This window comes from Limanda limanda, chromosome 18 (genome assembly GCF_963576545.1).
Source record: "Limanda limanda chromosome 18, fLimLim1.1, whole genome shotgun sequence".
Taxonomy (NCBI): domain Eukaryota; kingdom Metazoa; phylum Chordata; class Actinopteri; order Pleuronectiformes; family Pleuronectidae; genus Limanda; species Limanda limanda.
The window spans coordinates 22,631,839-22,659,228 of NC_083653.1; the positions used below are offsets into that span (position 1 = coordinate 22,631,839).

The 27,390-nt window shown below is 40.9% G+C and overlaps 2 protein-coding genes across 2 annotated transcripts; both read right to left on the reverse strand.

Moving 5' to 3' along the window:
• Positions 1–4,589: 4,589 nt before the first annotated feature.
• Positions 4,590–11,011, reverse strand: LOC133024943 (protein NYNRIN-like). Its single transcript, XM_061092113.1, has one exon. The coding sequence runs from the start codon at positions 10,987–10,989 to the stop codon at positions 6,763–6,765; it is 4,227 nt and encodes a 1,408-aa protein (XP_060948096.1). The 5' UTR covers positions 10,990–11,011; the 3' UTR covers positions 4,590–6,762.
• A 9,493-nt stretch (positions 11,012–20,504) lies between these two features.
• Positions 20,505–25,847, reverse strand: stxbp6l (syntaxin binding protein 6 (amisyn), like). The gene is made up of 6 exons (XM_061091105.1): positions 25,694–25,847; positions 24,358–24,488; positions 23,492–23,795; positions 23,320–23,418; positions 20,703–20,876; positions 20,505–20,602 (listed from the first exon to the last, which is right to left on the reverse strand). The coding sequence occupies exons 1-6, from the start codon at positions 25,845–25,847 to the stop codon at positions 20,505–20,507; spliced, it is 960 nt and encodes a 319-aa protein (XP_060947088.1).
• Between the last annotated feature and the right edge of the window lie 1,543 nt (positions 25,848–27,390).

Below are 27,390 nucleotides of genomic sequence, written 5' to 3' on the forward strand. Positions count from 1 at the left end.
TGACAATCCCGTAGCTCAGGGCGGGGGGGGGGGCGTAACGTGTTAACGCGTTAACTGAGAAGTACAATACAGTGGGCCATAGTCCATTACATTACATTTAGCTGACGCTTTTATCCAAAGCTACTTATATTAAGTGCATTCAAGGGTACCCGAGGGTATAAACCCAGAACAACACGAATCAAGAAAGTACAATTTCTTCAAAAATAGAGCAAAACTACAATAAGTGTGCTATAAGTAAGTGCCATTTAAGTGCTACTTAATTGTTAGTTTAAAAAAAATGTTTTGAGGCGGGCCAATTTAAAATGGAAGGCGGGGCGCAGATGGCCCGCGGGCCGTAGTTTGGACACCCCTGTGCTAGATCTTCTCTAACATTATAGAGAAAGCCGACAGTTCCCAAAAGTGAGCAGCACTTTGGGAAAGGTTGGGGTGAGCAGGGAAAAATGGAAAGAGAAGAGAAGTGAGTGTAACCATCATACTGTCAGTCTGGTTGTTATAATGAAAATAATAAGAATTAAACTTCTATATTTAATGATGTTATTAATGATGGCAGCACCAGTTAATAATACTAATACTAATAATAATTATTGCGGTTTGTTTTTGTTGATCCTGCAGATCTGGAATCCGAGTATCCCTGAAAAGCACGATACGAATAAGATTATTATTCACATCAAAGCTGTCTCTTCCCTGCACAAGGTTATTTGATCCAAACCTGGTAATTCCCTTTGTATCAGCAACCAATTGTGAGTGAAAGAAGAAAAGAATTTTCTTATTCCAACAAGAATAAATAGCTTACTTGTAATGGCTGCTGGTATGATTTTCTGATTTATGGAGTGATAGAAAGAGACTATCTATACATTAATTTATTGTACTACATCTCACTAACTTCATGTCCCTCCCATAGCCTCTCTCTCTCTCTCTCTCTCTCTCTCTCTCTCTCTCTCTCTCTCTCTCTCTCTCTCTCTCTCTCTCTCTCTCTCTGCAGGTATCTCTGCAATATTATGATTTTGTTTTTGATTACTATTATTGTTGTTATTATTATTATTATTATTATTAATATTATTAATTGCATTAAACACTCTCATCGTTTTCATCATAACAACTAGTCAGAGCTGAAACCTGATTGTGCACAACTGTTCCTGGTCTCTCTCTCTTCTCTCTCCCCCTCTGTCCCCACTTTTCCACCCATCTCTTCTCTCCTTCCAACTTTTTCTCTGCTCACTTCAACCAGGCAGTTATTTTTGAGGGAGTTTTTTCTCTCCACAGTCGACAAAATGCTTGCTCATTGTTAGAACTGTTGGGTTTTAAGGTCTTAACCTTCTATGTAAAGTGCCTTGAGATAATGAATATTGTGTTTTGCCGCAATAGAAATAAAATTGAATTGAATTGAACTCCTTCTCTTAAAATATTTGATTCTAATATGTCAGCAAAATGAAACAAAGACTGACTTGTGTTCAGATATTACTATGCACATTAATACATAGCTAATTAGAGATTCATTAGACCTGATTCCAAAATGGTGTCAATGAACGTAAGGAATTATTCCACTTTAAAAGTTACAATTGTGAGATCAATGTTTAGTTGTCCAAACCACAACTTTACCATTATGGTTCACTTTCATCTCTCTGAATGACTAAAAATTGAAGAGGAAACATTTGGTCCTATTATAATTTATATCCTTATTACAGTTTTTCTCGATTGATAAGCACGATTTTCAAAACAGGGCCCGGTGTGTCAAGACACTACACACAATTAGCACAACCACACACCCAATCAGCAGAACACCTCAGATCCTTTGCAAAATGAAAAACTATACACTAATTTATCAAAACCATATTTTTTTACCATATGAAACACACACGCTTCATATGACTTAATTCAGTTTGAGCCAGTTACACACTGCTGTTGCTAAGCTAAAACACTTTTAGCAATTCCAGTTCTCAGTGATTAGAGTACTGTAAGTGAAGTACACAGAGAAAGTGCAAATATACAATAAATTCACCAAACACTACACAAGACCAATGCTGCAGTCTCATGAAAATAGAATTTAATTCTCTCCATATTCCCAAATCAGTCAACATTGAGAATAAAAACAAAACATGTCCCAGTTTTAATGCTTCCACAGGAGTGTGCATAACAGTGTAAGCTCAGCAAATATCAGACTAGCAGAAAATTCTGTATCCAGTTCAGGTTTCAATGAGGACTACCTGAGACTGGGGCCGGAGATCGTAAACCCTCCACCGCCATGCCGAAAAAAGCTCTTTGATTGGGTTTAGAAAGGGAGAGTATGGTGGAAAGTATTGTACTGTAAAGTGTGGATGGTGTTGAAACCAGTTCTGGACCGGAGCAGAGCGGTGGAATGACACATTGTCCAAGATGACAATGTATTGCATCTGGTGCCTGTGGTTTACTGCTGTGATGGTGTTGTGCAATCGGTCCAAAAATGTGAGAATGTGAGGTGTGTTGTAAGGGCCCATATTGGCATGACAGAGGGGGACTCCATTCTGGATAGTGCAGCGCAAAGGGTGATGTTACCCCCACTTTGCCCTGGGACATGATATCTCTGCCTCTGCTTCATGCTTTTGTCAGGTTGAACTCTGCCTCATCTATGTACATGAATTGATGTCGAATTTCCTCAGAATCCATCTGTAAAACTCTCCGAAATACAGTGAAAGACAAGATTGTGTAGTCATGCCGCAGCCTTCTCCTCCTCCGTGGATTCCCTGTCTCACCCTCACTCTTCTTCTTTTTTGAGCACGAGCTCCATTTTGGTTGAAGACAGGTGAACTCAGCTGCTGCTTTTGTATAGTGCTTAAACCTGATTGGTGTGTCTACAATTAAGCAGTCATGTGTTTGCACACCAGATGGCTGTGTTTAACCAATTGGCTCATAGGGTGGTCATTTGACAGTCAGTGCTTAGGAACGTGTATTGTTTATGGTCCTGGTGAGTGTAGTGCAGAATTTAGTGTGATTATGACACACAGTGCTTTCAATGCTGATAAACATTACATTTCACATGTCAGAGGTACTGATCCGTCATGGGAAACACAGCAACATTGCCAAAGTTAAGCAAACAGCCCATTCCAAAAAGCCATTTAGAAAAGGTGCCACTGTTGATAACATATGGAAATGTTTATATTTAGCATATTTGCACTCTGTTCAATCTCTGTATTGGCTTTCTAGGAAAGGTATGCCACAAGTTTGCAGATCATATGGTCTGTATTTACATAATGTTATTCTAGTCTTGATGACTCCTACACGATAGTTTTGCCATCCAACTATTCATACAGTGCATCTATGTGCATGAAAGGGTTAGAGTGGTCGACATCTAACCTTAAGGTTCGATCCCAGTATTCTTCATTCCAAATTCCTTGGTTGCTGGTGATAGAAGGAATTTTTTTAAGCTTTTCTGGAAATGTTGTAAAGACCTTGAAGGTGTTTAATGTTGAGATAAAGTATTACAGTTTTTTTCAATTGCTTGAACACTAAAATCAAAAGTACTACACAATTATCAAAACCTTACACTCAAGGAGCATAACATGAGCCCAGATCTGCACCACTATAAGCACAATGTCAGCTTCACACTTTTTGCAAAACAATACACACAGTGATTTGCAAAACACTAAACACACTTGTATGCATTAGACACAGAAGGATATGAAGATGTCACTTCCTTGCAATTCCTAAGCACAGACTGTCAAATGACACCCCTATGAGCCAATTTGTTAAACACAACCACCAGGTGCACAAACACATGACTGCTTAATTGAAGACACACCAATCAGGTTTAAGCACTATACAAAAGCGGCAGCTGAGTTCACCTGTCTTCAACCAAAATGGAGCTTGTGCTCAAAAAAGAAGAAGAGTGAGGGTGAGACGGGAAATCCACGGAGGAGGAGAAGGCTGCAGCATGAGTATGTTGAAGGATGTATTGTTCACTTTAGCACTGTGATGTTGCATACTGCACACGTAACCTTTATAATGTAAATGTACTGTATACCAGACCTATGCTGAACTACACAATCTTGTCTTTCACTGTATTTCGGAGAGTTTTACAGATGGATGCTGAGGAAATCCTGCATGAATTCATATCCATAGATGAGGCAGGGTTCAACCTGACATAAGCAAGTAGGAGAGGCAGAAATATCATTGGCCACGGGCCTATAATCAATGTCCCAGGTCACCGTGGGGGTAACATCACCCTTTGCGCTGCCATTACACAGAATGGGCTCCTCCTCCATCACGCCAGTAGGGGCCCTTACAACACACCTCACATTCTCACATTTTTGGACCCACTGCACAACATCGTCACAGCAGTAAACCACAGGCACCAGATGCAATACATTGTCAGATGGGACAATGTGTCATTCCACCTCTCTGCTCTGGTCCAGAACTGGTTTCAACACCATCCACAGTTTACAGCACTATACCTTCCACCATACTCTCCCTTTCTAAACCCAATCAAAGAGTTTTTCTCTGCATGGCGGTGGAGGGTTTACGATATCCGGCCCAAGGCCCTCATTGAAACCTGTACTGGTTTCAATAAGGGGTTGTCGTGGAATTTTACCAATAATCAAGCACAAGTCAGCAAGTGTTCTTTCTGGAGTTTTAATTCTACATCTGCAGATGGGCATCACAGTACAAATCACGGCAAAGATTTCATACAATGAGCAATGACATACAGAAGACACAGCAGTTTTAAACCTTCACAAGCTCCTCCTGTGAGAGGAACACATGTTTATCAATTAACCTCTTTGATCTTTACAAATAGGTGATCAGTATCCTGTCTTCTCCTCGGTCTCAGGCTCCTTGAGTGAACATCTGTTTACAAGCATCTCTTATCAACATTTTACAACCCCCTCACATCCCCTTTCCTGTGACCTCTTTGTTAGGTGACCCTGTAAGTGAGGAAGTCATATAACATCAGTTACTTTGAGAAACACCCTGATAACTAAGAGAATCCATTTGCTCATATTTCTATACATCAAAGTAGTTCCTTCCATCAATCAATGCCCAAATGTTAAAATTTCCACCACAATCTCCCCCCTTTGAGACCTTAAGGCTCAACATCCTCTATACAATTTTAAATCATCTCATCATCCTGGAAGGGAAGCGTCCAGGATTGATTAGTTTCAGGAAGTTGAACATATTGCCCAATCGTAGACTTAATGAGGGAAGTTACCATAGTCTTAACACAAGGAACAATAAAACATGCAAACAACACTAATACACAAAATGAAATCAGAATAGGCGTCAAAAATTTCAACAATACATTTTTCCAACCCGTTAGAGTAAACCATGATCCCCAATTCCATCCTTCAGGAATTTGAGAGTCTTTGCTTTTCTCCTCGAACAATAGATCATTCAAATGGGAAACTATATGCGTCATATTATCAGAAATGTCAGGTATGTATGTGCAGCAATCGGTCCCAATTATGTGGCAAACACCCCCTTGACTTGCGAGCATTAAATCCAAAGCCACTCTGTTCTGCAAAGCCACATTCCTGATACCCTGAATACTGGGAGACAGAGATAAGAAACCTTCCCCCACTAGGGCTGTTAGATTCTCCAGTTCCATAGCAATCTCATCTATCTTGTGTGCGTTGTTCACAGTTCCCCACCAAGGTAAGAACCCTCCGAATCCTTTTTCTCCTGGAGACACTCTTACTGTGGAACGCTTATGTCTGGATGGCACATAATAGTGAGGATAATCTGTATGGAAGTGGGTGAGGTTAGGTGACAAGGTAACAAAAGGTACTAGTCTGGCAATATAACAAGTCCCACACCACCCCGGTCGGAGTGACTGGTAAACATATTTCCCACACACCCACACATGTTCCCTCAGAGACCCATACCCATCACTAGAAGGCATACTAACAACCGGGTTGTCATGACCTGGTCTGTTTAAACTGATGGTATTAGTTAAATTTAACTGAGCAACAAATGGCACGTTACCTCTACATGTTTCTGATGGTTCCCGATCCCATCTCAAACCACAAGTAGCTATAACTTTTTGCTTACATGGTGAAGTTCCCAGATAGTGATCCTCAGCCATAAAACATTGTCTAGTAAAACAAACAGTGCCTAACTGTCCGGTGGGGTTTATTGTCATCACAGGTTGGTGAATTTCCTGATCTGCCACCAAAGACATGTCCCAGAATCGAGCTGTGGAACCCCCATAATTAACTACACTGATATTCAGTAGTTTAAGTTTACTATTCATGTCTCGCACAGTCCTGTTCTTTAGTGAAAGCCCCTGAGTGAAAGCTATCAGTACTCCTAATGTCTCTGAGGTGTTTAGTGGGATGGTCTTAAGTGGGAGAGTAGTACCCACACCATGAGGAAGTTGTGCACAGACATAACAGCTCTCATTAGTGATTTTTCTAGCGATTACCTTCATGGTCTCATACCATGCATTATTTTCAGGTTTTATCTGTTCATCATAGGGGTCAAACGAAAGTTCTCTTTTGGTTATTTCTTTTATGCTCGAGTTGTTTTGGCTTGTTTTCCACAGCAGCAGTGGTAGGACGAAGATGACAGTCAGCAAGAACAGGGAGCACTTCCCTTCCTTCCAACTGCGCACCGCCCGCCCCATCAGATGCCACTGTTTGTCCGTCGGCGCCATTGAGTATCAGCAGTGTTCCTCTTGCAACCCTCTTAATCAGTGTGTCACTGAATTTTAGAGACTTGTAACTCTAATGGTTTCCACACCCCTTTCCTTGCGGGCATGAAACAATCGAAGGCTGGAAACACCACCTGCTGACATCAACGCACGTTCTGTCCTGAAGAATCCTCTCCTGGCTCAGGTACCCTCTTGCAATGGCTTGCATGTACCCAGGTTGCCCTCTCTGCGACCTTCACTGCCGTCTGCGTGGTGAGAAGAACTTGATAGGGCCCGTTCCACCGGCGTGCTCTCCAGCTTTTCCTCCTCAGGTCCTTCACCACAATCCAGTCTCCTGGTTTCAAATCATGCAGTTCACCGTCTATGGATTTTGGTAGGGCGTCTTTCACCTGCCTGTGGATATCAAGGAGAACAGAGGAAAGATTTACACAATATCGCAACATTTCATCTTCACATTGACTGGTCTGAGGAAGCTGCCTTTTAACAGGACCAATTCCTGTCTCCATTGGACGTGAAAAGAGAATCTCATAAGGACTCAAACCATTCTTACTTCTCACTCTAGATCTCATGTACATTAAAACAATAGGTAATGCCTTTGTCCATGTCAGCCCTGTTTCCTCACAGCATTTGACCAGTTTGTTTTTCAATGTGCCGTTTTCTCTTTCCACTGCTCCTCCACTAGCAGGATGGTAAGCACAATGTTGTCGCATATCGATACCCAAATACTCACCAACACTCTTTAAAGCTGCGCTTACAAATGGAGTACCATTATCACTGGATATCTTTCTTGGGATTCCCCACCGAGGAATGAATTCCCCCAGAAGTGCCTTTGCCACTGCTGAAGAATCCTGTTTCGATGAGGGAAAAGCCTCTACCCATTTGGAAAACATGTCAACCACAACAAGACAGTACTTCTTTCCCTCGCTTGGTGTTAGTTCAATAAAATCCATCTGTAAATGATCAAATGGTTCGTTTGGTGCTGGATGTGCACTTTGTGCAGTATGGATTCCTCTACCAATATTATTCGTAGCACAAATTACACATTTCTGACAGAATTTTTTTGAGTAGTTTGAAAATCCTTTTGTAAACCAATACTTCTGTATATCTGCTTGCATTCCCCCCTTTGACACATGGTCTTTACCGTGTATCAACTTAGCATAATAAGGAAACAGATATTTAGGTAAACAAGGTTTTCCATCTGGCCCACACCAAATTCCGTCAGTAACAGAACAGCCTGCTTTCTTCCAAACAACCTTCTCCTCTGGTGTTGCCCTCGCTTGCAGCTCCTGTAAATCAGCATTAGGTGTCACGGGCACATCCAAAACAAAAGCATCATTAACTGGCAGGCTACGTTTCGCTGCAGCCTTTGCAGCAATATCTGCTCTTGCATTTCCCCGTGAAACTGAGTCAAGTTCCCTAGTATGCGCTTCACATTTACAGATTGCAATCAGTTTAGGTAGCAACACAGCATCAAGAAGAGCAGCAACCAGGGTATGGTGTGTAATGGGTTTACCTGTAGAGGTTAAAAACTTTCTATTAGCCCAAAGTCTGCCAAAATCATGTGCCACACCCCATGCGTATCTACTATCAGTGAAGATGTTGACACTCTTGTCTCTTGCATATTTGCATGCTTCAGTCAATGCAACTAATTCTGCAGCTTGTGCAGAATACTGTGATGGGAGTGGTTCAGCTATGATTGTATCATACAAAGTTGTTACTGCAAAACCCACTTGGTTTCTACTAGTTGCTGGATCCCTTGATGCTGAGCCGTCCACAAACAGCTCCATGTCTGCATTCACCAGTGGTACATCCTGTAAATCTGGTCTGGGAGAACAAATTTCAGTTATTACTGCAACACAATCATGTGGCTCTCCATCACCTGGTGTAGGGAGGAGAGTAGCGGGGTTAAGAACAGTGCACCTCTTAATAGTGATGTTTGGCATTTCAAGTAACACTGTATTATATCTGAGCCATCTAGCTGTTGAAAGGTGAGAAGTTTTTTGTTCAAGCAAAATCATTGAAACAGCATGTGGCACCAGTAACGTCAAATCAGCATAACCCACAACATCACGTGATGCAATCACAGCTTTCTCAGCAGCTGCTACAGCCCTAAGACAAGTTGGGAGTCCTGCTGCCACAGAGTCAAGTCGTGAGGAAAAATAAGCTACCGGTCTCAGTCGTCCCCCATGGTCCTGCAGCAGCACAGATGTCATATACCCGCCTCTTTCATCCACAGTCTGTGTAAAGCGCCTGGTACAGTCTGGTAGTCCTAATGTCGGAGGAGATTGCATAGCTAACTTCAAATCAACAAAAGCTTTCTCAGCTTCAGTTGTCCAGGTGACTCTGTTATTTGCAGTGAGGCCTTTTCCATACACAATTGCTGATAGTGGTGCCTCTATTTCAGCATAATGTGGAATCCATTGCCGACAATACGAAGTCATCCCTAAAAAACTCATGACTTGTTTCTTTGTTTCTGGCTTTGGGATAGTTTGAATAGCTTCAATTCGTTTGGATGAGAGGGTTTTACCCTCTGATGTGATTATATGACCCAGAAAGGTAACTTTTTCCGAAACAAATTGCATTTTAGACAAACTAACTTTATGACCATTTGTAGCTAAATGTTTGAGTAACGCCACTGTGTCCTGTACACATGTCTCCTTTGTGGGGGAACAGATCATTAAATCATCCACATACTGCAAAAGGGCACTACCTGCTGGTAGATCCAGTGATTCCAGATTGTCCCTTAATGCTGCATTAAAGATTGTGGGTGACTCACAATACCCCTGACAAAGGCGTGTAAATGTGTACATTTTTCCTTCAAAAGAAAATGCAAACCAGAACTGACTGTCGGGGTGAATGGGAATACTGAAAAATGCGTTTGACAAATCAACCACAGAAAACCATTTACTCTCAGATGGAACCTGTGAAAGAATAGTATGAGGATTCGGAACATTTGGTGCACGAGCCTGTACTGCAGCATTAACTGCTTGCAAGTCCTGCACAAATCTCCATCCTTGTGGTTGTCCAGATTCCTTCATTTTCCTAACAGGAAAAATAGGTGTTCGAACAGGAGATTTTTCACATGGAACTATCACCCCAGCCCTTAAAAGAGATTCAAAGACTGGTTTAATACCTTCCACTGCTTCCTTTTTCAATGGATATTGATTTTGACATGGTCTATATGATGATTTAGGGATTATCACTATTGGGTCTGCTCCTTTGATTAGACCCACATCATATTTGTGCTCAGCCCACACACATGACGGTACCTGATTCAATTCAGGAATGTCACTTATGTTTAACACAAAACTGAATCCTTCATCACTCATATCAAGAGGTTTTCCTATTTGCGGTGTATGTTTAACATTGACAAAATCTATATCAGGAATGAGTTCAACACTCCTGATTGCATTTATCACTGCAGAAAATCTCCTACGATTAACCTTCAAACCTCTGTGAAAATCAATATTAGGATCAGATGTTTTCTCCCATCCAGTAGCTGCATTACACCTTTTGGTCCAAGTTTCCAAGTCCTTCCATTCTTCCTGTCTGGGTTTGATTAGTGGAACATAAGGATCAGAATGTGACACTTCAAGCAAATCTTGTTTAAGTGAGTCAGTTAGAGCTACTGATACAACACAGTGGTTATTGTTCCAGTATAGCCAATTCAGCCTAAGTTTGTCTTCAACCTGGCCTTCTTTAAACCAGTTTTGCTCAAACAAATGATCTGATCCAACGGAGATGTGTGCTGTACAATGTAAGCTTTGTGTTGTCATAACATCTGTTAACACATCTGTACTAAGTGATTTTGCCTGTTGCAGAAGAGTGCTGTTTACAGCAGTGAGATCAGAGTCTGGAATATTCCATTGATACGAATATATTAAATCCTCTTTACCATGTTTCACAAACACTGATGTTTGTGGAACTCTACTTACGACTATACCTTGTGATGTTGAGATTAACATAATGCCCATCAAACACATCAAATCTCTACCCATAAGATTTACTGGACACCGTGGTGACAACAAGAATGAATGTTTAAAGCTCCCTTCAACCTCATCATGACAAGACAATGGTACAGTATATCTCTCTGTCACTGTAGTACCAGTTGCTCCAATCGTTCTGAGATATCTGGCACTCATTTTAGGAGTAATATCAAACTCTCCACATTTAATGACTGATTCTGTGGCCCCTGAATCTACCAAAAATGTGATGTCTTTACCACTCACTACAATCGTGTGTTCCGGCATCTGTTTATATGCATCATGTGAATATTTAGCATAAAGCTCAATGAGCCTCTCTTTATTAATCTCCTGCTTAAACTCACAATGATTAATAGCCTTCGTAATCATCTGCTCTGTGTCCAACATTAATTTACATGGTGTGTGTGTGTCAGTGTTCTTACGATATTGATGTGAGGGTTCAAACTCCCTCTCCGTCTCAACGTTTTCACCACCTGGATCCGTATCTGTCCTCAGCTCCCCCGCCAGTCAATCGCACTTTGTGTGCGGGTTATCAGGACAGTCCCTTGCCCAGTGTCCAACTTTGCCACAAATGAAACAAGCGTCAGATCTTCCACGTCCCCGTCCTCTTCTCCTCCATCGACCTCTCCCTCTGCCGCGGCCTTGTGTCTGATACGCCGCCAGCTGAGCCATCTGTAGCTGCTCTGTAAACTCAGACTTCTCTTTCTTTTTCTTACTGTTCAAGAGTTTTTCAGCATGGGTGGCATGTACTTCGACTTTCCCGAGATTTGCAGACTCCCAGGCGATGCAGTTTGTTTTCACCATCTCACTGATCTCCGGTCTGATGCCGTGGATGAAGCGATCCCTCAAGTGAGCTTCCCACGGGGTGATACGATTCTGCCCCCCCATGGCATCCGGCCTCTCGAGGCCACTATTCGTAGTGTGGACCTCCGAGAGCCTGTGGAGATAATCGGTCACAGTCTCATCTTCACCTTGTTTACACATGGAAATTTTACTCATGTCCATTCTTGCGGGAAACTTTTCTGTTATTTCCTCACACAGATTAGTTATGAATTGTCCATATTCATGGTTACTAGCATGGGCCCAGTCTGGATCCACCAATCGCCGCTCCCGTGCGGGGAAAACTCTCGTCACTTTGGAAAAATGAATCCCCATCTGCGTCATCAACAGTCTCTGCAGTTCAGTACTCGTTGGTTTAAACTGTTTGCAAAAAGCCTCCAATTGCACTGCATACTGTGTTCCCCCACTTAGGACTTGTGGGAGGAATGAAACGGTGGATTCTTTCATTTCCGTGAATGTCCATGGTCTATAGATCAGCTGAGTGTTTCCATCTCCTGCGGCCACCTCCACCATCGGTGCTTGCACGGATGTTTTTAAACCGTAATCTTTACCTCTTCGGGTGCGATTCGGAGTGTGAGCTGCTGACCACGGAGTGCTGTAGGCTGGAGGGCTGTCTTGTCCCTCCGCAGCGGGGAGGTCGAGGTCTGGGTAGAGTTGAGAGACGGCTGGAACTGCCGCTTGCGCCGTCTGCAGCGGTGGCGGCTGAGCGCTCGGCTGGTCCAGCACCGCTGCCGGCTGTGGTCTCCCCTTTGGCGGAGCTGAGTCGAGATCAGGATCTAAGTGGAGAAACTGACACTTGGAGACAACATCAGTCCCTGCCTTCTGCTTTCTATCTCTGATATTTGCTTCTGTGACCCAACAGTCATACGCTGCCCAATTTGGTACAAATACTTTTTTATTCTTTTTTCTTTTTTGCTTATCATCTTTACTCCGCTCTTCTTTCACAAGTAGTTTAACTTTGAGTTGCTGTAACTGATTCAAACTCAAACTTCCCGTGCTTGGAAAGCCACAATTCTCAACCCATTCGCTGAATTGTTCAGTACAACATTTGCCGTAATTCTTTATCATGTACTGCACACTAGGAGAGGAAGGCTGTGGTGAATTTACAGAATCTTTCCTCTTCCCTTCTTTACTGATGTTTAAACCCATTTTTCTTTGTAGACCAAAAGTTCTACTGGTACGGGAGAAAAAATAAAAATGTTCCTAACTCCTATTTAATTTATTTGATCTATATCTTTTTTATTTATCTGTATTTTTTAAATTTGAGTTTTGATTTGAGATTATTTTCTTTTATATTTAGTTTTAATAAACCCAATTCTATCTAACGTAGTTACTTCTCCTAATAGGAGGTTTTAGAATACCTCTTTTCCCCTTTTTTTTTTATAAATGTTTTTTTTATATTTTGGTTAAAACATTTCTAAATACACTTAGTGCATCCTAATACCTTTAGAGAAATATCATTCAAATCTCTAGACACACACTTCTCTCTAGTTATACCCCTCCAGGTATTAAATACTTGAGAATGCTATTACTTTCTTATGAAAATAGTTATAATTATCATGAAACTCGACGTCAGAGCTCAATCTTAAAGGTGTGTTTAAATTAATAAACACTCCATATATCTTATATATACTTTGTTTATCCCAATTCAACTTCTTTTCTTTTTTTTTTTGCAGTGGTTCTAAACCCTGACTTTGTTAAACCCAGTTAACTAAAAAACTGTTAAACCCAGTTAACTAAAAAACTGTTAAACCCAGTTAACTTTTTTTTATTGGTTCCAAACCCTGAAGCTTCTCTGAATTCAACACCGGTTTCCAAAACCTTGCTATGCAAGCACGTCTGCTCCTCACTTTTTACAAAATGAATGAATCCCTTAACCTTAATAAACCCAGTTTATTTTTCGAAATTAGAATTTTACTCACCAGAAAGAAACTGTTTGCTTGTCGTGCTCGGTCCGCATAGATCACTTCAGTGAGAGGGCACCCCTTCTCTTCAGCTTCCAGTCCTCACGTCTCCAAACTGTTTAGGGAGGTTGAGGTAAGAGTCTTCTAGACTCTTTTGTGCACTATTTACCTTCAGCTTTGAGATCCAGAACGTCCTCTCACACAAGTTATCCTGCCTGACAACAGCCAGATTGTCGTGGAATTTTACCAATAATCAAGCACAAGTCAGCAAGTGTTCTTTCTGGAGTTTTAATTCTACATCTGCAGATGGGCATCACAGTACAAATCACGGCAAAGATTTCATACAATGAGCAATGACATACAGAAGACACAGCAGTTTTAAACCTTCACAAGCTCCTCCTGTGAGAGGAACACATGTTTATCAATTAACCTCTTTGATCTTTACAAATAGGTGATCAGTATCCTGTCTTCTCCTCGGTCTCAGGCTCCTTGAGTGAACATCTGTTTACAAGCATCTCTTATCAACATTTTACAACCCCCTCACATCCCCTTTCCTGTGACCTCTTTGTTAGGTGACCCTGTAAGTGAGGAAGTCATATAACATCAGTTACTTTGAGAAACACCCTGATAACTAAGAGAATCCATTTGCTCATATTTCTATACATCAAAGTAGTTCCTTCCATCAATCAATGCCCAAATGTTAAAATTTCCACCACAGGGTACTGAATTTTCTTGTCTGATATTTGCTGAGCTTACAGTGTTATGCACACTCCTGTAGTAGCATGAAAACTGGGACATGTTTTGTTTTGATTCTCAATGTTGACTGATTTGGGAATATGGAGAGAAATAAATTCTATTTTCATGAGTCTGCAGCATTGGTGTTGTGTAGAGTTTTGTGAATTTATTGTCTATTTGCACTTTTTCTGTGTACTTCACTTACAGGACTCTAATCACTGAGAACTGTAATTGCTAAAAGTGTTTTAGGTTAGCAACAGCAGTGTTTACAGTTTTTCTCAGTTGTTAACACACAAAAAGCAAAAATTCGGCACAATTTGCACAACATTCACTTCATGTACCAATAGCTTGACCCAATTTGGCACTACTTCACACTCCCTTACCGCATTAGACTCTGACTTTCCTTCTTTACACTCTGATGTAAATTACACATCACCTTGTTGTCAAAACACTACACACAATGTTCAGTTGTTGCACACACTTCTCAAGTAAAATCTCAAAGCATCAACCTACAACACACAAATACTCAAATCTCTAAACATTCAGATTTGTTGAGCGATTTGCAATCAGGACTGCAGCATAAAAGTGCCTTGAGCCTCTGTTTTGTTTGATGAACAATGGAATAGAATAGAATACAGTGTGCTCACAGTATTTATATTTTGCAGGACTGTAAGAGAACCACACCGTGGAGGAAGAACACGCATTTTCACAGCCGAACAGGAGACTGAAATTGTAGATATGGTTTGTGAGAACAACGCAATCACGCTCAAACAAATAAAAACAAGGATCCTGGCTGACCATGTCAGCCTCTCTACATTGGACCGTATTCTTCACAGGAATGCCATGCGGATGAAACACGTGAACAGGGTCCGATTCGAACGGAACACAGACGCATCAAGGAGTTACGGCGAGAGTTTGTACTTGTTAGTACTAAACATTCAGCACTGACACATGCATGTATTGTTCCTGTAATCCAGTATTGTTCCTTTTCTACAGTGTCTCACTGTAGCCCACTGTGTTGCACTTGCATTCTCATGCTGTCTGTGTCAGTACTGTACTGTTCTCTGTGTGTACCGAAATAAACCTTTTTCGATGCATATTTGTGTGCTGTTTTATGTTTGACTATGAAAAAGTAGGCCTACACTGAGACAGTTTACAAAAGGAGAAATGGCTAATTCTCCAGTCATTGTCATTCATATGGTGTGTTCCATTTCGATGATTGTGTTTTCAATTTTGCACTTCAGTGTGCTGTAAATGCTTGGAAGTGTGCAAGCAAATGCTTAGTTGTGTGTACTCAATAAATGGTATGTGTGTGTCATTTGAAAATATGGCTGTGTGTACCAAATGAAAACACGAGTTCCATTTTGATGGCAAAGAGTCATCTTGCAAAGGAAGTGTCAGGTTAAGCATTTTGTGTGTGAGGTTTTCAGTTGTCTGTGTGCAGTTTTGAGAAAGCCGTTATTGTTTTGAAAAACGTGTGTTAACAATTGTGAAAAACTGTAACTGGTTCAAACAGAATTAAGTCATATGAAACGTGTGTTTCATATGGTAACAAAATATGGTTTTGACAAATAAGTGTATAGTTTTTGCAAGAGTGTTTCATTTTGCAAAGGATCTGAGGTGTTCTGCTAATTGTGTGTGTGGTTGTGCTAATTGTGTGTAGAGTTTTGAAACACCGGGCCCTGTTTTCAAAATCGTGCTTAAGCAATCGTGAAAAACTGTAAGTAGATAGATTGAGCATTATGCCAACTCTCTCTATCATCCAACTGATTGGTTTCTGCATAGTGCTCAGTTTGTTCTTATATGTGAAAAGGAAAACTCTCATTTGACGTCTCTGAGAGAGACGTTGATTCAGTTTTGAACAATTACACTTCTGTTGTAAATTATTATATGTCACCAATCATCTCTGGGTTTTTCTTCCAATCTGCTTCTACATTCAGGTCCAGGTGTTTGGAAAAGGGATGGTTGAGGTGGAAAACAATGTGGTATAAGCAACTTTGCAGAGAACAGGTATGTGTGTGTGTGTGTGTGTGTGTGTGTGTGTGTGTGTGTGTGTGTGTGTGTGTGTGTGTGTGTGTGTGTGTGTGTGTGTGTGTGTGTGTAGGGGTTATTTAAGGAGTGGTGGTTCATTGACAGGACAAGCTACAGAGAGACAATTTGTTGAGAAATGGACAGTAGCTCAGACAAGGACATATGGGCTGGAGGTGCGGCTCTTTGTTTCATAACCTGGTTATCTGCTCCTCAACACAGTAACTGCAAGCTATGTGGCAGGTGCTGCCAAGTGAACTAGGGCATGGCTCAATGAAATCAAACACACTGATTTAACACTGCACTGGATGTAGAAAGTATATTTTCATTTACTTTCATTCCCTCCACTCATGAGGTGAATCCAGATAAAGAGCCAAGTGGGGCGAAGAGCAGGGAGCTGCATGCTTTACATTAGCACGCATAGACATGGTTCAGATATACAGGTAAAATGTTTATAGCTGTGCTACTTTTTAGCCTAACTGCTTTATTCACTACATCTCTGTTTTACCTTATTTCATTTGATCTGTATTCCTGCATCATTCACAATATCTCCTCTGTGTGTGCAAGGCACCAGTTTCAGTTAGGTGCACACAATTACAGTTATCTTTCGATTGCATAAACACTAAAATCAAAAGTATTACACAATTATCAAAACCTTACACTCAAGGAGCAAAACATTGGCCCAGATTTGCACCACTATAAGCACAATGTGAGCTTCACACTTTTTGCAAAACAATACACACAGTATTTGCAAATCACTTAACACACTTGTATAGGTTAGACACAGAAGTATATCAAGATGTCACTTCCTTGCAATCCCAAAGCACTGACTGTATGACCACCCCTATGAGCCGATTGGTTCAACACAGCCATCTGGTGTGCAAATACATGATTGCTTAATTGTATACACACCAATCATGTTTAAGCACTATACAAATGCAGCAGGTGAGTTCACCTGACTTCAACCAAAATGGAAGGAGTCAGAAGAAGAAGGAGGGTGAGATGGGGAATCCACAGAGGAGGAGAAGAAGGAAGAGGAAGAGGCAGAGGCCGTGCCAGAGGTAGAGGCCAAGCTGGAGGTAGAGGAAGAGGAAGAGGAAGACCTGAAGCAGGAGGAGAACGTGCTCAAAGAAGAAGAGGACCAAATTTATCAAATGAAATTCGTGCAACACTAGTTTAGACCATTCAGTCGTGAACCACGGATTGACGCTGAGGGAGGCTGGACCAAGAGTTCAGCCAAATCTTAGCATATAACTTATACAGTGAAATCGGTCATAATAACCTGTACTGGATACAGAATATTCTGTTGGTCTGATATTTGCTGAGCTAATAGTGTTATGAACCCTTCTGCAGTAGCATGAAAACTGGGACATGTTTTTTCATGATACTCCATGTCGACATGTTGACTGATTTGGGTATATGGAGAGAAATAAATTATAATTTCATCAGTTCATTGGTCTTGTGTAGTGTTTTGTGAATTTATTGTATATTTGCACTTTCTCTGTGTACTTCACTTACAGTACTCTAATCACTGAGAAGCAGAATTGCTAAAAGTGTTTTAGGTTAGCAACAGCAGTGTGTAACTGGCTCAAACAGAATTAAGTCATATGAAACGAGTGTGTTTCAGATGGTAACAAAATTTGGTTTTGATAAATAAATGTATAGTAAGAGTGTTTCATTTTGCAAAGGATCCGAGGGGTTCTGCAGATTAGGTGTGTGGTTGGGCTAATTGTGTGTAGTGTTTTGAAACACCGGGCCCTGTTTTAAAAGCAAACAAACACACACACACACACAAACAATACCCCATCATGCATGGCATCATATGTCACACTCACTGTACTGTCCTTCCTCTTGGTCTATTTATATCTGGTGTAATCCAGCTGTCACTATTCTGAACCTCATGCTGTTTTATCAGAGATGACTGGTGGAGAGCAGCAGCTTTGCTGCGGGTGTGTGTGGTACTTGTTCTTATATATTTGTGAGAACCATTTTGAGCATAGACATTTTAGAAAGTGATATTTTGTCCATGTGTGTGTGTGTGTGTGTGTGTGTTTGTGTGTGTGTGTGTGTGTGTGTGTGAGTGTGTGTGTGTGTGTGTGTGTGTGTGTGTGTGTGTGTGTGTGTGTGTGTGTGTGTGTGTGTGTGTGTGTGTGTGTGTGTGTGTGTGTGTGTGTGTGTGTGTGTGTGTGTGTGTGTGTGTGTGTGTGTGTGTGTGTGAAGAATCTGTCCCTGAAGAACATACAAACAGAAATTGCAAAAATCCTGTTCCCTCTCTTTAGCAAACATGTGCCAAAGAAAATAAAAGAAAGTTTGAGTTTTAAACATATTGTTTAAAAAAGGATATACTATCAAATGCTTGCTTGCTGTCTCTGATTAGTGTCTACTCATGATGTGTTGCTTAACTTTAGGGCCACAGACTGAACAGGTCATTATAATGACGACAATATCAGGTACTCAGTAAGTACTCTGTGTTATGGAAGTATTCTGGAAGCTGGTGAAAGGAGAACTCAGGCAGAAGCTGATGTCTTATGCAGAAGATTTTAATGTAGACTCGGTGCATCAAGGAGACCAGAAGGTGAAACAATATACAAACGCTAACACAGTAACATGAGCAATTTCTACCCCCAAGTCTGATGATGTCTTCCAAAGCATCCCCATATATCTTCCTCTACTTGCGTCACCCATCCTAACAGCAAATCCATGAATGGCTAGAATTCCTGTCGCTCTCTATGTTACATGTAGGTGTTCGCATCTTATTGGCTAGTTAAGTCTAAAGCATGCATACCTTAATCACATTTTGTCCTTATGTCTTGCCACTGATGAAATATGCAAAAAGTTAAAGTTAGTGAGAGTTGGTGCCTCTGTCTGGAGCATCTGAGTTAGATATGAAAGTCCCTCAACGTAGACACTACAGTGCATTGTAAGTTAGCCTTTTATCTATAACCTTACCTTTGGTACTGTTAGAGAGAAAGGGGAGTATCTGAGGAATTAGACAGGAACTATTCTCCTGTACAGATATAATGTAAAATATACACTATACATTATAATATATGTAGTGGAACATAGAGTAATGTGTGAGGATGGTCAAAAATTCCTCAACACTCAGTATGTGTCACTGTACTAACAGGTGCACATAGATTGAGCAGATTCAGCTGCTCAGCAACAGATTCAGTTAATCAGGCATGGGCATAGTAAGAGTGGGCATTACACAGATTATTACAGTGGACTATTATAATCATTATTGATCAATTAATGAAATACATCCTAATTGTGTAACAGGTAAAACATTTAATTATTCTGGGCCATTATTGGGCATTATAAACAACCTATATATGACATATGGTAATATGTTGAAATCTAGGCTATTGAGTAATTGGATTCAAGTCACATTTTTAAAACTGTTCATTAAAACGAAATAATTGAATGAAACTTCATCAGTCACATTTCAGCGATGTTTCTGTCAGTTGCTTTGGGATTGTGTCTTTTTGGCTGCTTGAGCAACCCCTGGTGGCCTCAACCTGAACAGCCAATATACAAGTCCAGTCTTATATAATTGGGTCAATGAGAGGAGTGAGATCATTATTAATATGTTAATACATCAGAGACATATACATTATAGCATTAAAACTGTATTCAAAAGTACTGAACAAAACACAAAAGAGAGGTTTGGTTAGAATATATTCCCTTTTATCAGAATAACAAGGAACAACAAGTTCAAATCACAAACACCACTGACTGTTTGAATCAGATGTGAATACAAGGAGATTCAATGTTTCAACCTCACTTTTCTAATCAGACTAGCTTCACTCACACTGCTCAATATGGAACTCCCCTAAATGAAAAACACTCAGAACAATACACACCCAAAAACAGTGATGACATGTACAAAGCAGACAACACAGTACAACATATAACCATTTAAAGTGGTGCTTTGACATTCAGGATACATCAATATGAACTTAAAGGACTAAACAGGTTTGACATCATGACACTCCACTGAACACGGTAGTGTACGCTGAGACATCTAAACACACAGACACATACATACATAAGGAACACATAATTATTATCAAATCAAACATTTAGTGCAATTTAATCATTTAAATACATTACCAACAATTTACAATTCCCTCTGATAAATTTGATAAATTACAACTTATCGTTACACAACACAATGTTAAATAACTGTAGCTTAATCTGATAGTAGGATAAAGACAAACACAGATGATCCTCAGATCGAGGAAAAGAGGTGAAATGCAAAGATTAGAATGACAGACTATTTAGCTGTCTCTGCTGTACTCAGGTTTAAAGAAAGCAGTTTTGGGACAATCTGTAATGCCTGAGAGTTGCTCTTCTCCGGTTGTCTCCACACAAACAGACTGAGCCCGGAGTGCATCAGATAGCGTTAGTGCCAATGTTGAGACTCATCTTCAACATCCTGTAGAATTCATCCTCCTTCTTTAAAGAATCTACTTTGAATACTTCAGGGCCAGCTGCATGGAAAAAGAAAATACCTTCAACCCATATTCAAACATGAACTATAACGTTATCATATATTATTAATTACTTATCTTGTATAAAATATGTAATAACTGTATTTTAATGTCACCTTGTGAGCAGTGTCTGCAAACTGCTGAGCTTTTTGCATCAGCTCCACAGTCTTGTCCTCAGCACGAGTCAGTCTGTCTCCACGCTCCCCCAGAGCCACGTTCACCCTCTGGACTACATTACCCACAGTGCTGCCTGTGACACGCTGCCCAGGCTGACCTATTCATATATATATATATACACAGACACACACACACACACACACACACACACACACACACACACACACACACACACACACACACAGTGTCAAAAGAAGTGTTAGAGGAAAGGTCAGTGGATCGGGGGGGGGGGGTTCTTCTGGAGTGATACCTGCTGTAAGCAGTTTGACCTGGCAACCCAAATGACTCGACATACTGAAAGAGACCACTGAACCATCACAGCCCAGGATGGTGTGTATAGATAGACAGACTCACAAATACTATTACTATATTACCTTTCGTGATCTCAAGATGTCCCAGCTGTTACTTGAACTTCTATTTAAACTTACTTGCAAATTCCCTGCTGCAGCTTCAAATACAGAGACACACAGTTAAACTGGGCATTATTACTCAAACCTAACTACAATGGCAAAATAATGTACCCTGCACAATGTCAGAAAGGAGTGCATACAACTAGAGGCAACATACTTGATGTCAAGGGGTATATCAGCACACACATTTCTAGGCAAGCCACAAAGTCCTGCAGGACACAAATTCTCCTGTGATCCTGTACCAAAGCAGACACAGATTTGTCCTTCTAATTACCCATGTTTTCACATCTGTCTGTTTGTTTGTTGGTTGGTTGGTTGGTTTGATTGCAAGCAAGATTACAAAAAATTAATAAATAATGATACAGTACACGGGTTTAGGGACGAACCCATAAGACTTTGGTGCAGATCCTAAACAGGTCGCAGATGAATGGTAAATGGTAAATGGTTTTGTATTTATATAGCGTTTTTCTAGTCTTGATGACCACTCAAAGCTCTTTACAGTACAGTTTTTCATTCACACATTCAAACACACATTCATAGAGTGCATCTATTAGCAGCACTTTATTGTTCTATGTGGGGCAGTTGGGGGTTCAGCATCTTGCCCAAGTACACTTCGGCATGCAGATGGGGAAGACTGGGGATCGAACTGCACACCTTCAGCTCGGAGGACGACCGCTCTACCCCTCAGCTACAGCTGCGAAGACATCATTTACATAAAGATTGCGAGAGGGGGTTTTCAACATTTTCCCAAGACACAACTCCGGAGAAATCATATTTAGAGAACTGATATCTATCAATGGGTGAAATTTGGTGAAGCTTTCATTGGATTTCAGGAGCTCCCTCTAGTTTATGCTGCAATTTTCATGTGAAATTCAGAAATCTTAAAGTTGTTTTGTATCCACTTGAAAAGTTGATGATGATTTTCAGAACTGATGGCAAGTCTGAAGGATCATACTGAACTATCATTATCAATAACGCCACTTGATACAGGTCGACTGAGGTTACACATGAAGCACTGCTGACCGGTATCTTGGTGCTTTGCTGCAGCCTGGCACGTCTCCCACACATTACACTGCCCCTGTCAGTGGGTTCAATGGTGCACTGGGCACCCTCTCAGACTCTTCCTAAAGAAGGGCTATTGTATTCACCTCCCCGAAATAAACAAAGTCTCCTCTCATCTGACCGCCACATCACAGGGAGGCCTTTCTGCTGCAGCAGAGGTGCAGCACAGTGCGGACAATGGACAAAAAGACAGAGGAGAAAATGACCCAGAGTGACACAAGGACCGAGATGATTTGACCTGATTGGTCCTGGTGACTACAGTAAAGGTAAGGAAGGGACCTGTGACAGGATGTTTGTTATTCTGAATAAATATCCCTGGTAACAGGAAACTGAGTCAAAAGCGGTCTTCCTGTTGAGTGATGAAAATGGGAGGTGTGTTACAGGATCTTGACAAAGACTTCTCTTGCTGCCAATATACACCCTCTGTCTATTGACAAGGAAGGAATAAGCCAGAGCTCAGACCTCCACCAGGACCATGATAGATGTATTTTCATTCATTCATATGCTTTCATCCATTGCAGCTGTGGATCAGGAAGCCGACAAACGAATCAGTCCACATGTCTATGTGTCCTTGGTCTTTGACAATGAACCTCAAAATAGTCCCTGATTATTACCCATCATTGTGAGTATGTTTGTGTGACTGTGACCTTTGAGTGGCCCTTAAGACTATAGGAATGCAGTAAATAAATGCAGTTATTTTCAATTACACAATAAAACACAAAGACAGTGATCTCTGATGACCTCTGGTCATAACCCAACTTGTCATCTGCCATGACTCTGGCAGTGGTAGCAGTTTTAACAAACAGCAGAAGAGGCTGAAATGTCCTGACTTTTAATCCCCAGTATTTGTCTCACTCCATATATAATGAACCCTATATTTCCCACAGAGCATCAATACCATCTTTCAATCGTCACAACCCCCCTTTATCACACAGTAGTCTACTGATATGTATAGCACCCTGATGACAGCACTAACATCCCCAGGGCTATATTCCCTGACTCACAGAAGACATTATACAACAGGCTCCTGAGCACATGATGCAATTTCCCGTGTCATCACAGTCTTACCTCGATCTGCTGATCGGTTTTGATTTGCAACCATCCTTTTCTTCATATGGTTCAAGAAGGCTTTGCAGCGATAGATCACCAGATTCATGGTGCAGGCATCTAAAAGAACAAGTCCATTTCATTATACATCGGGTCATTCACATATAAACTAAACTTCATGGTGTGGCACTACCTCTTGTGAGTTTGGACTGGCAGTTGATGAACTCTGTCTGTTTGGGAGGGATGTAGCTTTTCCGTCTGGCCTGCAGGGTTCTGGATGCAGAGCGAGATGAGGATCCACTAGGACCAGCTCTGATCTCATCGTGGGTGCCCATCTTGCCCACCTTTCCAGATTTTCCAATATCCCCTGCTTTTCCCACCCAGTAGGTCTGGCAGGCATGGTACAGGATCTGGACAAAGATACACTTCTCTGCTGATGAGTTGGCCACCCACTGGTCCACACCATTGTCAAACACCAGGTCAAACTCCGGGGTGTCCTGGAATCGCAGGGTACAGGAGACCAAAATACATCCACTGAACACTTTAGTAGGAACACCATACTGACTAATACTTACTACAATGACACTACACACATCCTCATATCTTCTGTTGGAAACTTCCCTTCGAGATTCAGCTCCATGTTAAAATGACTGCATCACATCCTTTGTGCACATTTATCAACTGCACCTTCATGCTGCCAATCTCCTGTTCCACGACATCCCAAAGGTGTTCTCTTATCTGGTGACTAGGGAGTTTGAGAATTTGGTATTGTAAATGGAGTATTATCCTGCCAGAAGTAACCATAAGAAGATTGTGGGGTTAGGGTTATGGTTAACCTAAATCCACTTCATAAAAATATTCAAACCAGCCTAGGATCCAGAATCAGGCCATTTTTACTATCGAATAAGAGCCTGACTTGTATCTGCAGGATTTTATATCCCCAGTGTTGTACTGGCCATCAGTCCTATCAGGACAAATCCTGATGGGCCATTTTATCGGTAAGTCAGTGTGTCCAAGATCTATAAAGTTTCCACCGGCTCATGTCTGAGTGCTACTGACCTTGTTTGGGTTGATGCCATTGACCTGTCGGAGCTGCTCCACAGTCCACTGGGACCTCCCAGTGAAGGAGGAGGATCCACTGAATCGCTTCACCTTTGTTATGAGGAGCTGATGTGGCCTTGTGTTAGTCACTATGTAAAGAGATCATGTACAAAAAATGTTTAATTTTTGCTTAATGAAAATAATAATTTCAATGGAAGAACCAATTTACTGCTAAATGAAATGTAATTAAGTTAGAATTACAAAAAACACTGGAGGTTTCCACAAAATGTGGTTGAAAGAATGGGACATGGACCAAGGATGCAGCTTTTAAACATTGTTGCGGATCTGTAAAAACGACAAATATCGTTGGCAAGTAACTTACTAATAATCACTACTGTTTGGACATTATATAAAAAGCATAATACAACAGATTACATTACATAATTACTGCCAAATTCTAATTTAGAGAGTCTTAATGCATTAGACACATGGTTAGAAAAGGCAGGGATTCTGCAGAGGAAGATTTACATTGTATCATTTCAACCTTACAGTCTTGGAACACTTTGCCCCTGTGTCACAATAGAAAGGCAAACAGTGATGCTTCTCTGTAACATGTGAGCCATGCAAGGCATGTCCTCAAAGGGAAGCTTTATTTGCTGCAGCTACCATGTTAGCTCTTTTCTAGTGTTGATGAACACTCAAAGCGCTTTACTTTACAGTTTGCCATTCACCCATCCACACACACATTCATACAGTATCAGCAACACTTACAAAGTTGCAGTAGGTGGAGCATTTTCACGGGTCAAATGGCACCATGCAGGTATTAATCATAGCTCATTTTTGTATTGCTTTCTTTTTCTTTTCTCTTCCTCTCAAACAACGAAACAGTGGACAGTGCACCAGCCGTGACCATAGGCTGATGTGTACTATGCCATGTTAGTATATTCAGGCATTGAATTTGGCCATATAAATTAAAGCTCACTTTAGTTGATGCATTCAAAATGGATACATCTTTTACTCTTGTAAACATAAATTCAAGTTCATTTGTTCTCTGCTTTACTTTTCACTGTTTCTGTTTGCACCATGGTTAGAAGGTTAGACAGCTCACTTCACATAAATGAACTGCAGCTCACCAGTGTTCACAAGTAGGAGGAATATATGAAGTTCCAGCTGATCAGAAAGCAGGACAAGCTCTCTCTGACAAGATGCATTTTGTAACTGCCCAATCACAGCTCATGTTACTAATCTGAGGGTTGAATCTCCTTTCATTTTTAGTTTTCTTTGTGTGGAAATAACATGAATGCTTAGCCAATGTTTCTTTAAAAAAACACCAGTCTACAGCTTCAGACTTTACCTGACACACAGATGAATGTTGCATACTCTGCTTTGGCTCCACTCAGTAGGAGGGATAGTCTCTTCCTTTTCCGCCTCCACACCTCCACTGCCACCAGCATCCGCTCGTCACGAGGGATGAAGACCTCTTTGTTGATGGCAGACTGAATGTTCATTGTGCTTCTGTGACCTAGACAGGTGATGGATGGATGTGAATGTGTTTGTAAGGCCTGCTGGACTAATGGTCAGTATATGTCTGAAAAGGGCAAACAATACAAAGTTTTTTGGCAGCAAGACTCAAAATCCGCTGATCAGAGAAACCAACTCATCTGATATCTAAGCATTGGACCTTATCCACCAATATCTTTGCTTAAATTTTTCTCAAGATAGTTACTGGATTTTTTACACTGTACATGCCTGGGAAAACAAACAATAGCCACCGTGTTTGTGGGTCAGGGGTAACACAAACTAATTTTCATTTCAATTTATCAGGCTCGGACGAGTTCAGACAGAGAAATGTGACTTGAGCCTTTTCTCAGGTCTGGATCGATGTGGATACAGACCTGGTCACCGTGTGGTGTGATTGCCTCTCCTGGGTCAGCTCTCTTGACAGGCTACACTTGGATGGAACATTTTCCTAAACACTGTAGCAGTAAACCCATGCAACATTGGGTAGGTTTAATTTGTAGATATCGGAGTGTAAAACCGAGGAGTGCGTATGTCTGCCTTTGAGTACAAGTAGATTCTGTTTCTATCTAAGAACCAATAAGACATTGGTGAATGTGTGCAAAAAGTAAGAAGAATTTTGTAACTTTAGGTGAATGAGGCCAATAGTACTCACAGCAGACATGTCAAGAACTTGATATGAGATCAATAAAACAATTTCCATGAACTTTTCTGTTACAAAATATTTTCTTAAATGATCTGCCAGAATTAACAGAAAAATAATCATGAAGAGTTTATAATTGTTGAAGTCACCCCACTGTGAGGACGTGTAACAGTAAACTGAACACCTTTGAACTTTGCTCTGTCATATCGAAAAAACAAAACAACTGAATGTGTCATCTCAGGCTCTGGAATGTTTCTCCTAATGTCAATTTTTTAGCATTACAAATCCTATATCCACTTTTGATAACATTTATATTAATTCCAACCGTTCGATTTTAGAAAGATAAAAAAATATATACTGTATATACTGTTTGTGTATATATTTTTGTCTGGTGACCACATGCTCAACAGCCACAGTAAAACTCACCTTTCAATAGTCTGACGATGTCCTACACTTTCATGGGTCAAGATTTGACAAATGTAGGTAAAAAGGCTTTTAGGATGGCTTACCTGTTCTTGTTCTCTTCTCTACTAAAAGCTCGACTCTTGCTTCTTGCCGTGGTTCCGAGTTGAAGAGGTTGTTCTGTTAGTTTAAGTGTTTTGTCAGTAGCCTGTTAACTCAGAATTTCCAAGGTTTCACTCATGAATTAATACCCCAGCACACCAAATGGCTGCCTTGCTGGGAAGGCACGGATTCACCACAGTCCACCCCATTTCAAGAGGTTGACATGCACGTGGTTAAAAGAGAGAACAATCAGTAGCTGTGTCATGGAAAGAGCCAGCAGCAGGGGTGGTGGATGTTTTCTGATCTTCTATGGAAACCCAAATTGTTTCTTATATTGAAAACACCTCAATGAATAGAGAAAAAAGCTCAAATCTAATAATAATAAT

Excerpts from the sequence above, each read along its gene's own strand:
- stxbp6l (XM_061091105.1), bottom strand. The coding sequence starts at position 25,847 with ATGAACATTCAGTCTGCCATCAACAAAGAGGTCTTCATCCCTCGTGAC. Across the intron at positions 23,796-24,357 it reads ATGGCATCAACCCAAACAAG|GACACCCCGGAGTTTGACCT; the intron begins GTCAGTAGCACT and ends CTGCGATTCCAG. Across the intron at positions 23,419-23,491 it reads CCAGTCCAAACTCACAAGAG|ATGCCTGCACCATGAATCTG; the intron begins GTAGTGCCACAC and ends TTGTTCTTTTAG.
- LOC133024943 (XM_061092113.1), bottom strand. The coding sequence starts at position 10,989 with ATGTTGGACACAGAGCAGATGATTACGAAGGCTATTAATCATTGTGAG.